Source organism: Pseudorasbora parva, chromosome 6 (genome assembly GCF_024679245.1).
Source record: "Pseudorasbora parva isolate DD20220531a chromosome 6, ASM2467924v1, whole genome shotgun sequence".
Lineage (NCBI taxonomy): Eukaryota > Metazoa > Chordata > Actinopteri > Cypriniformes > Gobionidae > Pseudorasbora > Pseudorasbora parva.
Genome location: NC_090177.1, coordinates 13,277,062 through 13,293,955, shown reverse-complemented (window position 1 = coordinate 13,293,955; position 16,894 = coordinate 13,277,062). Strand labels below are relative to the sequence as shown.

Genomic DNA, 16,894 nt, shown 5'->3' with positions numbered 1-16,894 from the left:
ATTATCATCATCAATGTTGAAAACAGTTGTGCTGCTTACATTTTTTGTGTGGAAACAATGACACATTTTTTCAGGATTCTTTGAGAAATATATAGTTCAACAGCATTTACTTGAAAGAAAAATATTTTGCTACATTATTTACTTTGATCCTTTTCATCAAAGCATTATTGTTGAATAAACATATTCATTTCTAATAAATGCATATTACTAGAATATTGGCTGTTGGTTAGTACTTCTAAAGCACATATTAATGCCTTATTCTGCATGACCATATTCTACATCCCTAATACCTAAACTAAACAACTACCTTAATAACAGTAATGAGGAGTTTAGTGAGGCAAAAGTTGTAGTTAATAGTGAGAATTGGACCCTGTTCTAAAGAGTGACCAAAAAATCATACTGACCCCAAACTATTAAACGGCAGTGTAAACCGTTGCCTGAGAAAACTGCCTGAGTAAACCGTACAGAAGCACATAGAAACTTCTAAACTTACAGAGTAACTATGTCAGCGTTTGCAGCTTGAACTGCTATGCTCAGTGGGTCCTGTCCATCCTCATCACCATCGTTCTGGGTCGCTCCTCGTTTCAGGAACAAACACACTTGACTGGGAAATAAAACAACAGACGATTACATTTGGAGAGAAGTTTTGCTAATAATAAAATCATTTTTGGCCATGTATCATTCCATGTAAAAATCTTAATGGTAAAACAATGGTAATATCTAATAAGCAAAATTCATTATCATCATAAATTCAAGATAATATCATGTAATCACGCAAATATTATAATGCAAATAAGTATAATGATGATTCATCACTAAACAGCACATTTGTGTAGGGTGTTGAGCTACTAAGTAAATATAATGTACAACATGAATATGTATTGTGGCGTTTCCAACAAGTAAAATTGATCCATAGAGGGAATAGCACACCAAGGGTTTTCCCGTTAATGCCATAAAAAACATTTTGGTTCCTCAAAGAACCTTTTAGCAAACAGTTATTTAAAGAACCATTTTTTTTCTTAGTCTGAGGAACATTTGAATAATAGAAGAACATTTTTTAAACTATAAAGCAACTTTTGTGCAGTGGAAAGGTTTGATGGGATTCTCTTTGGAACCATCGATGCTACTAAAGAAGCTTTATTTTTAACAGTGTTAGACAGAAAATGAAGTGCCCTCACCCAGTATGACCCAGGTATGTGGCGTGATGCAGCGGGCCTCTTCCTCTGTGATCTCTTTGGTTGACATCTGCAGCATTTTGGAGCAGAAACTCACAGGCTATCAATGAACCCTGGATGTTAAAAAAAGGAGATAGGCTTTAAAACCTCAAAATATCATGGATGTTTAACAACTGGAAGTTTACATTAACTTCTTAATTAGATTACTGTTAACATGTGTGTAAGCAATGCATCTGAATATTTTTGGACTGACTCACTCCAATCACAGCCTGAATAAGGGGGCTTTTCCCCTCATCCTCCTCATTGACCGAGTTGACGTCAGCTCCATGTGCCAGAGCTTCAGCCATGATGGGCAGATTACGTGCATGACAGGCCTTATAGAGTAACGCCCCGGGATCCAGTTCTCGCAAATCTTCTGGATCCGATGCCTCCGGCTCAAGTTCAGCCTCATTACTTGAGTCTTCAGATACCTCACACTCTGAACATTACAAAAAAAAACATGATTCATCTGCTTCAACAGTCAGTATGGAATATGAAGACTTGGTTAACACCAAGCCACACATAGTGGCTGACTCACCCTCCTCTGTGACGCTGTCCACCACAGACTCAAACACCAAGACGTCAGTGCTGCCGTCAGTACTGCCACCTAACCCACTGTCACTGCTCAGACCTGCAGGACCAACGCAAGCCCACCGTGGGCGCATTACAACACTAGAGTGTCAATAACAACACTATAGTGTCACCCAACAAGCACTGACAGCAAACATGATGAATCTGTGTCATAGGTTTACAGTCAACTATATCAAATCACTCACGCACACACACGCACAGCAAAAAAATCTAAAGTGTAAAAGCTCAAAGCAAAGCAAAATTATAAGACAACAAAGTATACAAAAATAAAAATAAAGCAAAAGGCAAAGCAAAAAAAAAATGTAATAAAAACAAAGGAAATGCAAAGCAAAACAAAAGTAAAACCACAAAAGTAAACTAAACAAAGCAAACCCACATGCAAGGCAAAAAAACAGCAAAAGTAAACACAAAAAGAAAATCAAAACACAATGCAACAAAAGTAAACAGACAACAAAGCAAAGCAGATTTCAATGCAGAACAAAGCAGTAAAGCAAAGCAAAACAACAAAAGTACAAATTAAAAAAACGAATCAAATCAAAATGCGAACCTACAACAAAAGTTAACAGAAAAAAAACGAATCAAAGCAAATTTCTAAGAAAAATAAAAAATAAAAGTAAACAAAAAACAAAGCAAATCAACATGCAAAGCTAAACAAAATAGCAAAAGTAAACGAAACAATAATCCAAACAATAACACAAAACAAAACAAGTAAACAAAAAACAAAGCAGGGCTAAATAAAAATGAAATCAAAATACAAAGCAAAAATAAATAAAGCAACAAAAGCATACAAAATAAACAACAAAGCTAATTAAATGCAAGGCAAAATGAAACAATTAAAAAAAAAACTACACAAAGAAAAAACAAAACAAACAAATCACAAACCAAACAAATAAACCAAGTGTAAAATGATAATTCTATTGGCATATAATATAATATAATATAATATAATATAATATAATATAATATAATATAATATAATATAATACTTACTGCGAGGCCCTGAACCAGTGTCAAAATAGGAGAAAAGAGTGTCCAACTCATCTGGGCAAAAGAGGGATTCCCGTCTAAACTTCCTTTCCAGAGCAGCAGTTGCTGAAAGGTGAAAAGTTTTTTTTATTTTTTAATTTAACCATTGAAAACATCTACTGACCATCATTCCATCACCATCATTCACTGACGGTATGAGACGGTAATACTATTACACAGTGATTTCCATATTCATGTACCATGGTATATACTCCAAGCCAATTCACAAAATACCAATGGCGTTATCAAGCATTGAATTCGTCACTAATAAAAACCATTAGCATTGATTACCTGAGGAAAGGGTTGCTGGAGATGCACTGCCTGGATCCTGTCTGTACTTCCGGTGGGCTTTGGGGACGGTGGTGGCGCTGTTATGCCTCCTGCATTTCCTGGATTTCCATCGGTGCTCGGATTTTCTCCCGCTTTTAACCAGAACCTCACCCGTCATCATCTTCTTCAGGAACTTCTTCTCCACATACTTCGCTTTGATCCAGGCCTCCTTTTCTTGCCTGAAAAATCGAGGGAGCAACTGAACATTTAACGTTCAGCCTGGCTAATAAAGAGGCACTTTTCCCCCCTATGGCCCTCATCCCTCACCTGGAGCTGCTTGGTCCCGGTTTCTTCTGGCCCTGCTCTTCACAGCTCCCTTCATAGATGTGGTTGATGATACTGTTTCCTAGTTCACACATCAGCTGCATTAAGACAGAACAGACAGCAGTTATTGTCACGGCATGTTTGCTCATGTCACAGTGAAAGGTCATCCAAAAGAGATTAGGAGAGAACAATCTGGATATTTGAGCAGACCTTCAGTAACTCCGGTTCCCATGAGTCCAGGGTGAGAGAACGGACCTTTGAACAGTGCACTCCCAAACTCCTGTGAAAAGAAGGAAAAACATTAGTCAAAAAACGATTTCGGTGGTCTGCTTTAAAACACAAATACTGTCTTTGCCTTTGCATCACTGGATGAAATATGAAGCATACACAACATTTCTCTCAATTCTATCCGCCATCTTGGATGTTTGTCACATTGCATTTTGAGGACCGTCTGCGCCCCAAAAGATATATGACATTATACAAAATCAATCACACATGCAATAATTAAACATAACCCAAAAACACATGAAAATAATTATGCAACATGCAAAACAATTTTGCATAAATACATTTCATAAACGACAACAATCATCACCATCATAATCATCGTTATTATTTTTGCAATTTTACTCATTCAAAACTGTTTTGTGCTAGAAATGGATCATTTTCAAATTGCATTAATAAAGATGATAATGAGGTTTGTTGTCTATATTATTCATTATTATATATAAACAATTTTGCATAAATAACACTGCATTATAATAATGATGATGATATTGAGAGATGTTATTCATCTTATTAGTATTATATTAACTAAACAGTTTAGCATAAATGGCATTAATGATAATTACGGTGGTTATGATTATCATTTTTATAAATAAAACCACATAAATGATGATGATGGTTCTTGTTTTTCATGATATTATATTATATTTATTATATTATATTATATTATACAATTTTGCATGAACAATTGCATGAAGTGCTTCTATGGTATATTTTTCTTGTAATCTAATGGTTATTATTTATTATTGTGTCAAAATGCAGAAATAAAACAATTACAAATATTTTATATAAATATATGTTTTGCATATCTTTTACTTGACAAATAATCAGTATTTTAAAGCTATATCGGCTGGTCTCTAACTTCTGAATGAGCTGCTAAAGTTCTCCAAGGGCGTCAAACTCCCACCACTCACTAACAATTCAAGCAAGATGTTTGGTACTCGAGCTGAGGAGAGCAGCACCGGGGCGGCTGGCCCACACTGTCATGTAAATGTGTGTTCTGCCCACTTGATCAGCACGTTTCCTGGCAACCAAGTTGGAACGGGTGAAGATTGTGTGATGGCACACTGAGCTCACATGAGACTTCTGTCTAAGACGGTGTGAGAGGTGTGGCGTCAGGGAGAGGATGAATATTCATAAGAAAGTCCAGACAGGCTTGCATGCATAAACAGTATGTCTCATGTTTTGAACCAGAAAGGTCAGGTTAATATGTCTCATGGACTCTTCAAATGGGTAAAATTATGGAAAACATGATTTTATGTGCAGAGAAGGGTGGAGAAGGAGTGGAAAATGGTCATAATTTTTTTTATTTTTTATTGTAATAGTACTGTTTTTGATGCAAGAAACCACAAATACTATCAAAACTTATTTTATTTAAATATTTTATCTTAATAATAATTATATAATAATAATAATAGTACTACTAACATTAATTGTAATAATAATTATACTAATTATTATTATTAGTAGTAGTAGAAGTATATTAAAATTAATTATTTTGTAGTATTGTTTTTATTGGCAATTCATGCAAATTTGTTGACTAAAAATATTGCCATTAATACTAAAATAATAATAATAATTATTATTAACAATTTATGGGAAAAAATATGATGAAAGATTTCAAATGTTTTATATATATATATATATATATATATATATATATATATATATATATATATATATATATATATATATATATGCATGCATAAATCAACTGATTATTATTATTAGTGTTAGAAGTAGTAGCAATTTATGCAAAATTGTTTTGTAATGGTTGTATTATTGACATTGATTTTAAAATAATAAATAATAATAACAGTAATTGTTATTATAAGTGGTAGTGAACATTATTATTATTAACACCTTATGCAAAACAATTGTGATGAAAGACTTGAATAATATTAATAATAATAATAATTTCCTTCATATTTAGCGCTGTCTGCCTACAGGAAAGAAACAGCAGTCGCTGACCTTCTCTCTTGTCCCGACAATCCTCACACTGCCTCAGTCTAATGAGAGAATCAAATCTGACCTAATCCAATTAGGAAACCCGACCAAGCCCAGGGGCCAGTGACACACCATGTGTGCAGTGGCTGGTCTGGTCACAGACCTTTTCTTTTGGTATAGTAATACGTTGTGATCCCTTTCATGCCTTACCTGTGAATTCCGGAGCACTCGATGCAGAGCAGGACGCCCAGATTGATGCTGGCCCAGCGGGGGTCGGCCTGCCCACAGTCACAGCACTGCTGGTTCCCCGGCAGACACAGGATACGCTGCAGAATGCTCTCGCCCCTCCCACTGCGCTCTCTGGGCTCATTTGCTGAGTCTATACTGCTGATGGACGGTGAGGCGGTCCGGTCCAAACGCTGGAGACAGACACACAAGAGGAGAGCATAGAGTGACTGGGGGAAATGACACACACATCAGCTTTAAATGCCAGTGGCAAAAATTATGACGGACTTGGGAAGTATGAATAATTTATTTTAAGCTCTCCCTTTCAACAAAACAATGATTTATTTATTTGTTTGCGTTCATCAGCTTTACAAAAGTCTTCAGATGGCGTAGTACTTTAAAATAATTTACTAAAACAAGGATTTCTGAAGGATCATGAGACACTAAGATGTAATAATGCTGAAAATTCAGCATTGCATCACAGAAATTAATTATATTTTAAAGTACAGATATTCAAATAGAAAATCATTATTTTAAATTGTAATAATATTTCACAATATTACTTTTTTTCTGTATTTTTGATAAACTAAAGGCAGGCTTGATGAGCATAAGAGGCGTCTTTCAAAAACATTAAAACTAGTAATGTTAGTAAACTATAGACCACTACTATATACACATACAGTATTTAATGACTTTTACTGTCTACTAGCCCAGCTTTTTTTTGAGTATAGAGTCACCCTTTCCGTAACACAAACGGATAGATTCTTATGCAGGCTAGGTGTGGGATACGATACGATACGATACATAATACCGATATTATCACGATACAGCAATTCTGCGATAATCAGTATATTGCTAGACGATCCTCAATATCTGTCTAACTATGAAGAAAAAAATGCCAGCGAGAAGCATAAGTGCAGGTTTTCCAAACTTTGGACTTAAACGTGGCTAGGGCATCTATCATTGTACTCACACTGCTCTCCACCATCCTGTTAAAAAAAACTCTTTTTCTTAGACTAATTAACTTATGTTCATGTTTCCCTCATTCATGAGTTGAGCAGCTCGAGGAGCCATGAAGTAGCGACGCTGGGAGCAGGGAAATATATTTAGAGCGCCTTATTTTATTAATTAAAATATTGATATTTGGCACCAGCGCATTGATTCTCATATCGCACAGAGAGGACAATGATATATTGCCCTATTGATATTTTGTCCCAACCCTAATGTAGACTGTACAAACCTCAATATAATAATTGTCTGGACTCTCTCTGTACGCTGAGGCGATGCTGGCTTGGACTGCCTGGATCCAGGCCTGACGAAGTTTCTCTGACTCGGCCTGTAACATACAGCTCCTACGATATACACCCATAGAAAACAATTACTAGTCATGCAGCTCGAAATGATTTATCAAAATTCTGAAGTCTGAGCTTCGCTGAACAGGATCTGGTCAAGGACTCACTTGGTGGGAGACACGACTTCAAAACAGAACCTCCTCTCGATGTCCTCGCAAGGTTTGACAGAACACAGTCTCAAGTCCTCCACAACCACCGTCAGCGAATCCTGCGGAAGACGAAGATTCTTCAAGAACCCCTAAAACTTCGCTGACTCTGAACAACCTATTCCCCTCTGAAGTGTATTAAACAGCACAGCGTCACAGTGATTTAAGCAAGCACCCTGAGTAAGCACTTCGACAGGAATATATAGACGTTCTCCGAACAGACGAAGAGCAGGCAGCACTGTTCGCTTGCATTGATTTGTTGGGGAATGAGTTTGTTATCTTCAAAAAGACTGAGTGCTTTAGAGATATGCTGCCTGGCTAAACTAGAACTACTGTATCTAACAGCTCAGTGACCAATGAGGTGAAGATTCACTATCATCGATTCTGAGCTGAAGAATTCAGCTGATTCTCTCAAGGTACTGTTTAGAGTAGAGTTACTTGTTAAAATCAATGACAGATTACCTGTCTAAACTGCTGTGACTTGTGTCCAGTTACTGAATGCTGAACTGAACTTACCTTTAGCTTCTTCTGATAAACCAACTGGCCATTTTGGATGGAGAACCATCGCCTGAAACAAAGAAAACACACACACACACACACACACACACACGGAATTAGTTACATAATTACTTATTATTACAATAGCTTAGACTCTGTAAGCTAGGTTTTAAAAATACTACATAATAATAATTTATTATAATATATAATAATAATCCATAGCTGTAGAATATCAGTTATCAACTGAAGTTAGATATTTTTTTAAATTGTTCATTTATTATGCCTTCACGTGAAAAATCTTGGCCCAACGCTATTGTGTTTAGATGCAATAATTAAACGAGATCTATATCAATAAATTGACTATTTAATTGATTTCCAGACATCTTTATACAATTTTTTCTGCAATTGTTATTGTACATTTACATCTGATATAACATTGTATCAGCAATGCTACCCCCCCTTAATACGCCATATAGTGCATATCATATGCACGCGAAAAACTGCGTACCATATGCATGCCAAAGCTCATTTTGACTCGCCCCTCACACGTCAAAATGAGCTTTGGCGTGCATATAGTATGCAGTTTTTTGCGTGCATATGATAAGCAATTTATGTCCCACCCACTTTTTAAAACAAAGTTACGCCACTGGCTAAGAGTAAACTAAAAAATGTACACAGTATAGCTTTAAAATATTTAGTCTATAGTTAATTTATAGAGTGAAGACTATGCAGTTTTTCTTACATTTGATTAATTTCTTTTTGAATGCTAATCTTAAATAGACCTTTAATGTAGCTGAAAAAATAAAGCTTTATTTCCTTTCATTTTCCTTCTTATAGTATTTGTCATTGCTTGTAATTTGCATTTCTGCTTATTTTTAATAACAAAGATACAATAAAATTAAATATCTAAATTGTAATTATAAAATTAAATAAATAAAAAAAAAAATATAAAATTACTCATATCATGAAATGATATTGGCATCCCAACCTGTTCAGAATTGTGAAAGGTTAACAAATGTCAACATGATTGATTGATTGATAATGTGATTGTTGCAAACATCTCTGTAAGGACGTTCACACTGGCACACAATTACTATTATTATTTTTTAAATAAAGAGGAGGGAATGGTCAAAAACAGGGCAGGTACATGCTGCTCAAGTAAGTTTTAGATAAGTTAGTTCTGTCATATTTTTTTTTTTACAAATTACTTTTACTGTTTTTTTTGTTGTTTTTTTGCCGTGGTATCTATTCAGTATTAGAATCTGTATTTTAGTCTGGTATCGTATCAAAGTCATAATTTTGGTATCGTGACAACACTTCACTGTCAGAATTTTTTTTACATTTCTGTCACTGGGGCGGTACCCTAGGCTAGGGTACAAAACCAAAAAGGTACTAATATGTACCTTTAAGGTTTTACTATGTACCTTTAAAGTACTAATTTGCACTCTTAAGGTACTGATATGTACCATTTAGAGGTATTTTCACTTTGTACCTTTCTGAGAGTGTATTTCAGTCTATAGGTACTAGGGCTGTGCAATATATTGAAATTATTGAAATATTGCAAATGTACATATCGCAATATGCATATCGCAACAGCACCCAATATCTGAATGATTTTAATAGGCTACTTCAACATTGTGAAAAGTGGTAGACGCATAGAGCAGAATAGACTGGGCACACGACTGTTACCTATGGGACTTGCCTGACGTTAAAAAGAGTTATTAAACGCAATCATTTGAGAAAAACAATAACTTGCAATCTCGTGCTGTCTGACACACACAAACACACACACTGAAATGTGAACGATATGTGACAGCTAAAAAACAGCTGGTTAATTTCAGTTGTAGCGATGCTTTCTTTTCCCAGAAAGAATGTGAAACAAATTGTTTCATTCTCATTTTTTACATGTTTTAATTATAATTTAAATAGATTTTACACACTAATAGCAATATCACATCGCATATCGAATATCGCATTATTCAACGAGATATCGCATATATCGCATTTTTCTTCTATATCGCACAGCCCTAAAAGCCGCGTAGTGTTTCTTTACAAAGCCACATCACCAACTCTTGGCCTGGCATGAATGATGCAGCGTTTTTAGACGTTTTCGCGGATCCGTGTGAACGGGGATCATTTTGACAAAGTTTTCATCGGTACGCGAAAAACACAAAGAAAAAACGTTTCCGTTTTTAGTACATCATTGACGTGTAACCGTACCCTAAAATTACATTTAGTATCCACCCTGTACTGAATATCTTCTTATACCTTACCCATACCCAGGTTTGACCCACCTGTTCCATGTTTTGAAGGCATTACTGGCCCTCTTGAACAGATATCCCTCCATCACCAATCCGTTGGGCGCATCCACGTTGAACTCCAACTTTGGGTCGTCATATGCAAAGTCCTGAATGACAAAACAACAGAGCTTTAGAGCGAGAGAAACATCAAGTCATTGTTTAGAATTGGTTAAAACAACCAATAGAACAAAAAACATTACATTCAGTCTGCGGCACCGCTTTTGCTTCATTATTACAAGAGGTTGCAAGGAGAGCAGATGCACAAATTCACGCAAAACACTGTCACACTTGGAGCGTCTCATCCAGTGCTCTCAGATGTCCCAGCAGAGCATTTTGACAATGACGCAAGCTGTTGCGTAAGCATCTGAGCATGTCCAACCGATTACCACCGATGTGCTTTACATATTCACACTCACTCACAATAATGGCCCTCTTCCTGTTTCAGCAGCACACTCAATGCTCTCAACTCTCTGCTGAATCTGAGAGGTGAATCATCATGGGAGGTCCTTACGACAACAACCTCCTCAGTTCAGGTCATTTATATTGATTATCTCTGAGTGTCAGCCGAGCTAACACTTTAGCCCTCACATGTGCTTAATGGTATAGCATTATAAGCTCATGGAGACATGGAAAGCACCAGAAGGAAAGACTTTAATACAAGTACAGCGCTAAATGAGAGTCTTCGGCTTCTATAGTACTGACTAAAAGATTGTCTCAAGCCTCATATGCTTACCAAGGCTGCATTTATCAGATCAAAAATACAGTAAAAAAGGGTAATAATGTGAAATACTAATAAGAACTAACTGTTTTCTAATAGAATATATTGCAATGTGTAATTTTTTCCTGTGATCTGAATTTTCAGCATCATTACTCCAGTCTTCCGTGTCACTTGGTCCTTCAGAAATCATTCTAATATGATAATTTGCAGCTCAAGAAACATTTTTTCAAAAAATTCAAAACTGTGATTGTGGCTACTTAATATTTTTGTGGAAACTGTGATATACTACCATTCAAATTGTGGGGTAAATATAATTATTACTATTTTACTAAGAAATACATTTATTTTATTTAACAAGATCAAAATTGACAGTAAAAACATTTATGATGTTACAAAAGATTACATTAATAAACTTTCTATTCATGATTTTTTTTTTACTAGTTTCCACAAAAATATTAGGCAGCAAAAATATTTGTTGAGTTTATTAAAAACAAACACATAATAATGGAGGACAAATAATAATTGACATTTGAGCAGTAAATCTTCAGAAAATGATTTCTGAAGGATCATGACACTGAAGACTGGAATAATTATGTTGAAAATGCAGCTTTCATCACAGGAATAATTTGCATTTTAAAATATATTAATATAGAAAACAGTTGTAACAACATTTCACAATATTGACTGTTTTACAGTATGTTTTTTAATTCAAATAAATGCAGCCTCTGTGGGCACAAGAAACTTCTTTTAAAAAACAAATTTTTACTCTAATTTTCTCTCATTTGTGTCTGTTTCTAAGGAATTTGCAGAGAAACATTCGATACAAAGTTGATACCCAAAAAGAAACATCCTAAAGAGCAGTTTTTGAGCAGTACAATCAAAACTGCACTGTGAAAAAATGTTTAATTCAGTGTGCCACTTGCCGTTTATTTGTACCTATTTGTTAAAATGTACTAGCAATTTCAAAGTAAACATCGTTTCAAAGTAAATTTCTCTCGATGTGTGTTGTATAATGCACTGACACCACACTGATTAGGGTGCACAACTAGAGATAAGCGCTCATTCATCATGCCTTCATTACTAGATCATTTCACAACCCAAACAAAAGTCCTTGAAAAAGTGTCAGCATTAAGCTTCCTATCAGTCTGTGGCACTGTCAAAACTTTCAAAGTGTTCTGGCCTCTCTTGAACCCTCTGAAGACCTTGAGATAAAGCTGCTTCAACACTTCAGTAGCAGGTCTGACAGAGAATGGACGTTCTGCTGAAAGAGCTCTTTGAACAGAAACAGTGTGCTCTTGCATCTAAAACAAGATTGCGAAACATCATTTGATGTTGGGTGAAGGGTTAGAATGATTAAATGCACAGGGGACAATGTTGTTTAATATAATCATGTAAGAAATAAAAGTAAACAACCACCTAGAATATACAATATAATAGCCACCAGTCTTGCGAGTAACAAGTACAAGTAATCAGAGTTACGTTATCAGATTACTTTTTTCAAAAAATGCATTAATTTTAAATTTACGACAAAATATCATCATTACTTTTTTAAATGTAATGCAAGTTACTTTGTTTTCCCATGTATTGAATGACAGGTGAGAATTTGCATTTCTTTTTGCCATAAAAAACAAACAAACAAACAAGCAAGCCCAGCCCAGATTAGAAAAACTATCGCAAAAGTAACACAAAGCATTACTGGTCATAAAAGTAACAGTACAGCAATTAATTACTTTTTTTAGGGAGTAACGTATTATTGTAATGCATTACTTTAAAAAATAACTCTCTCCAACACCGCTAACCACCTTGCAAACTACACATTTCTTTAGTATTGTGGCTTGGAGCTCGCAAGTTCTAGTCTTTTCTTCTTAAGAACAATATGTGGCTTATTTATAGTCACTCATTTTACCCAAATCCACAGCAGGGTGACTGTTCAAACATTCACGTCCATTCAGTCCATGTGTCTGCTTACAGCACAGACTAAATGCTTCGCTCAACTTCTGAATGGTGCAGAAAACACCCTCCCTTTCACTCGCTCTCCTGCTCTGCCATATTCCCACACACTTAAAAACACACGGATAAAATGCAGTTATGCTCTCATAACTTTAAATCTATGAAAGTTGAAAGATTAAGAGAAAAAGAGAACATATAAAGACATATATATAAATAAAATGTTGTATTTATTATATATGTATATATATATATATATATATATATATATATATATATATATATATATATATATATATATATATATATATCATACATACATACATACATACATACATACATACATACATACACTAATTGGGCTACATGCATTTTTAGTGAAGCTTTAATGCAAAACTGTCAGACAAATGCATGCATTTATATTATATTAAACATTAAAAAATAAATTACAAATCCTGAAAAGGCAGACAAGGAAATTATATTTGTTATGTATTCCTATTCCTATCACTTTCTATTCAGCTACAGAATGTAAACATGAAAGCCGACAGTATTAATGCACTAACTCACCAAAGTGAAGTCCAACCTTCCAAAGATCTTCATCCTTAAATGTTTTATGTATTTTAAAATCATTAGGTCCTCTAGGAGCGGCTCAGCTCAGCGAGTGTGCAGCGCAATCAAGAGTGCAGTCAATGCAGCGTGTGTGAGTCACGCTCTCATAGTCAGCCGTACAGCTTCAGCAGGGTCACTCATGTGCGCTTCCACCTGCCCACTGCTGCCCACTGCCTGAGCCGAGCTCATTAACATACAGCTGCCGTCCCACGAGCTGAGCACCCGACGCCGGACCGCAGGGATCAAGTGGGATATATATATATATAATATCTTATACATTACAATTTTTTAGCAAATATTATAAAATAATGTTACTAAAATGTTTAGTCCACAACCCATCATTCCCTTTTCACCTCGTCAACATTTTACTTCAAAGGTGAAAATGCTTCTTATTATCATTTAAAAGAGCAATTAACCAAATATTTGAATGTTCGTCTTAAAACAAATGTGATTAAAAATCAGAAATGTTTCAATACCTGTCAGCTGTGGTTGAAAAATCTTCTGTGCAGCATCTCACAAAACATTGGAAGCCTGCAGAAGACTATCGCCGCTATTTTAGGAACTGGCGATGACGCGAGCGCTTATAAAAGCCATCGTCTGTTTGAACTACAAAGTCCATCAAATTTTAAAGTATTCCAGTGGGATAAAAACACTGGATGAAATATTAAACCTCAAATTTAGGGCGTCTTATTTGTAGTGAAGTGCAGTGAAGCCATTAGAACAGCAGTTTTACTTGCTGTGCATCAATGAAGACTTCAAGAGCCTCATGCTTACTTTATCCGATAGCACAAAACAACACCATCTGAGTCTACTGTAATAACAGACACATAATGTCATTAATCTGTGAAACATTAACACATCTTCACATCACATACTAGGTGGCACTATCCTATTTTCACAGGCTGTATTTTGAGACTGCAACAAGCTGTAACTCAAGCAACTGAAATAACACACATATTAGATTTTCGTCAATACGTCAGCACATGTGTCAAAATGCTTTTAACACAATTAATGATTTGTTAATTATGCAAGAAATATGCCTCACTGTGGGTCCTACCAACTATATACAGTCATAAAAATTCTCTATATAATTGTTGCTTCTGCTTATTTGCCATAGTATATCATATTACCAGAGAATGCAGGGTGTTTTTTTTTATTGGACCAGTAAACAAACACCCTAGTAACCACTCAGAACACCCTAGCAACCACCTATCAACTGCTCAGAAAAAATCTAGCATCCACTTAACAACCAAGAAAATAACTTTCAGTTGGACTCATTTGACTTGGGCCAGTAAGCAGCCCCCTAGCAACCATTCAGAACACCCTAGCAACCACTAAGGACCCTCTAGATGGGCTTGCTTGATTTGAACTATATGCAGCCACCTAGCAACCACTTAACAATAACCCAGAAAGAGACTTTAGGGTGGGCTCCTTTGACTTTAACAATAAGCAACTACTCAAAACACCTTAGCAACCCCTTAGCAACTTCTCAGAACTCCCTAGCAACCACTTAATCCAAAAAGAGAATTTAAGCTGGGCTCTTTTGACTTGGACCAGTAAGCAACCCCCTAACAACCATTCAGAACACCCTAGCAACCACTAAGGACCCTATAAGTGGCCTTTTAGAGCATCTAAGCAACAACTTAACAATAACAAAGAAATATATTTTAGGGAGGGCTCTTCTGATTTGAACAATAAGCAGCCACATAGCAATCACTCACAACACCTTAGCAACCTCTCAGAACACCTTAGCAACCTCTCAGAACTCCCTAGCAACCACTTAATCCAGAAAGAGACTTTAGGCTGGGCTCTTTTGACCTGGACCAGTGAGCAACCACCTAACAACCATTCAGAACACCCTAGCAACCAATAAGGACCCTATAAGTGGGCTTGTTTGATTTGAACAATAAGCAGCCACCTAGCAACCTCTCAGAACATTTAAGCAACAACTTAAGAATAGCAAAGAAAGAGATTTAGGGTGGGCTGTTTTGATTTGAAAAATAAGCAGCCACCTAGCAATCACTCACAACACCTTAGCAACCTCTTAGAACCACCTAGCAACCTCTCAGAACACCTTAGCAACCACTCAGAACACATGAACACCTCTCAGAACACTTAGCAACTACTTAACAATAACCCAGAAAGAGACTTTAGGATTGTTCTGATTTGAAAAATAAGCAACCACTCAGAACACCTTAGCAACCTCTGAGAACACCCTAGCAACCACTTAATCCAGAAAGAGACTTTGGGGTGGGCCCTTTTGAATTGGACCAGTAAGCAATCATCAAGCAACCACTCAAAACACCCTAGCAACCATTTATTGCAGAAAAAATACTTTAGGGAGAGCTCTTTTGACTTGGCTGTTGCTACAAATAAAACAAAAGTGTTCAACATTGTACTGAATGCATTTCAAACAAGCGGGTTCGTAAGAACAACCAGAGGGTTTGTGACAGAAGACAATTACTCAGAAACAGAACAGGCATCTGTGGTTTAAAAATCACAACATTATGGAATTACGGGTATGTTTCTCTTTTAAGTGGCTCTGAGGCCATATGTTCCTAACTGATGCCAAAAGCCCAATACTGTGTCACCATGGTTTATGGGTAATTGCTATAATGGAGTGTGACTGAGTGTTTCCTGAATGAATACTGAAGATCAACCGCATCCAAAGAAATCCCAAAAAACATCTCTCTGCCTTCTCATCAACCACAAGAAACTGAAAAAATAAGTCCATAGAGGGACAAACATCTACTGAATAATTGCTGTGCTGAGTGGAGGATGATGGGACTGCCATCAGCCGTTACATAACCCAGATACGTTTGTAGGACACATAAATCGATCTCACTGCACTGTAATTATATCATCAGTTACACAACACAGGATCATGTGCAAAATTACACTTTTTCCCTCTAAAAGCCATCTGGAAATTTCAGAGTGCTTCCATCACATTAAAGCAGACTTTTAATAAGCTATATTTGTAGGGCTTTAGAGTAAAACACTCACCTGTAGCAGAGTCTAAATCAGGATGAAGACAGTCCCAGAGCGCCAGAGGAAAGAAAACAAATTAAAAATGAAGATTAGAAATATACATGTTGTGTGAACACACATTAATTTATCTAGATTTTTGCTAAAAAATCTTGCAAGTAAAGAAATGACGACATAAGTCTTGTAATTTTGCTATAAAATATTGATATACTTATTATAAAATATTAATTTACATGTATTTTATAGTGCAGTTATATTACAATAGTAATACAGTAACACTTTACAATAAGATTCTGTTTTTTAACATTTGCTAGCTTCATAGTTAAAACGAACTAACAATGAAAAATACTTATAAGTGATGCTAAAAATACATTAAATAAGATTAATATGTTAATCTTATTTAATGTATTTTTAGCATTTACAAATACATGATTAAAATAAAAAGTTGTATCTGAAA

At 35.6% G+C, this 16,894-nt stretch overlaps 1 protein-coding gene across 2 annotated transcripts in view; it reads right to left on the bottom strand.

Moving 5' to 3' along the window:
- Window positions 1-16,894, bottom strand: part of acap3a (ArfGAP with coiled-coil, ankyrin repeat and PH domains 3a) — an 88,636-nt gene that overhangs the window by 11,117 nt on the left and 60,625 nt on the right. Inside the window, exons 10-23 of one of the 2 annotated variants that reach the window (XM_067445676.1) lie at window positions 16,456-16,467; window positions 10,173-10,285; window positions 7,897-7,948; window positions 7,342-7,442; window positions 7,123-7,234; window positions 5,868-6,076; window positions 3,636-3,705; window positions 3,429-3,523; window positions 3,123-3,340; window positions 2,796-2,897; window positions 1,753-1,845; window positions 1,433-1,653; window positions 1,179-1,288; window positions 494-604 (exon numbers count right to left, since the gene is read on the bottom strand). In XM_067445676.1, coding sequence (XP_067301777.1) covers window positions 494-604; window positions 1,179-1,288; window positions 1,433-1,653; window positions 1,753-1,845; window positions 2,796-2,897; window positions 3,123-3,340; window positions 3,429-3,523; window positions 3,636-3,705; window positions 5,868-6,076; window positions 7,123-7,234; window positions 7,342-7,442; window positions 7,897-7,948; window positions 10,173-10,285; window positions 16,456-16,467 — 1,619 coding nt within the window. Of the gene's footprint in view, window positions 1-493; window positions 605-1,178; window positions 1,289-1,432; window positions 1,654-1,752; window positions 1,855-2,795; window positions 2,898-3,122; window positions 3,341-3,428; window positions 3,524-3,635; window positions 3,706-5,867; window positions 6,077-7,122; window positions 7,235-7,341; window positions 7,443-7,896; window positions 7,949-10,172; window positions 10,286-16,455; window positions 16,468-16,894 lie in introns of both variants that reach the window. The other variant, XM_067445675.1, reaches the window with a different exon arrangement.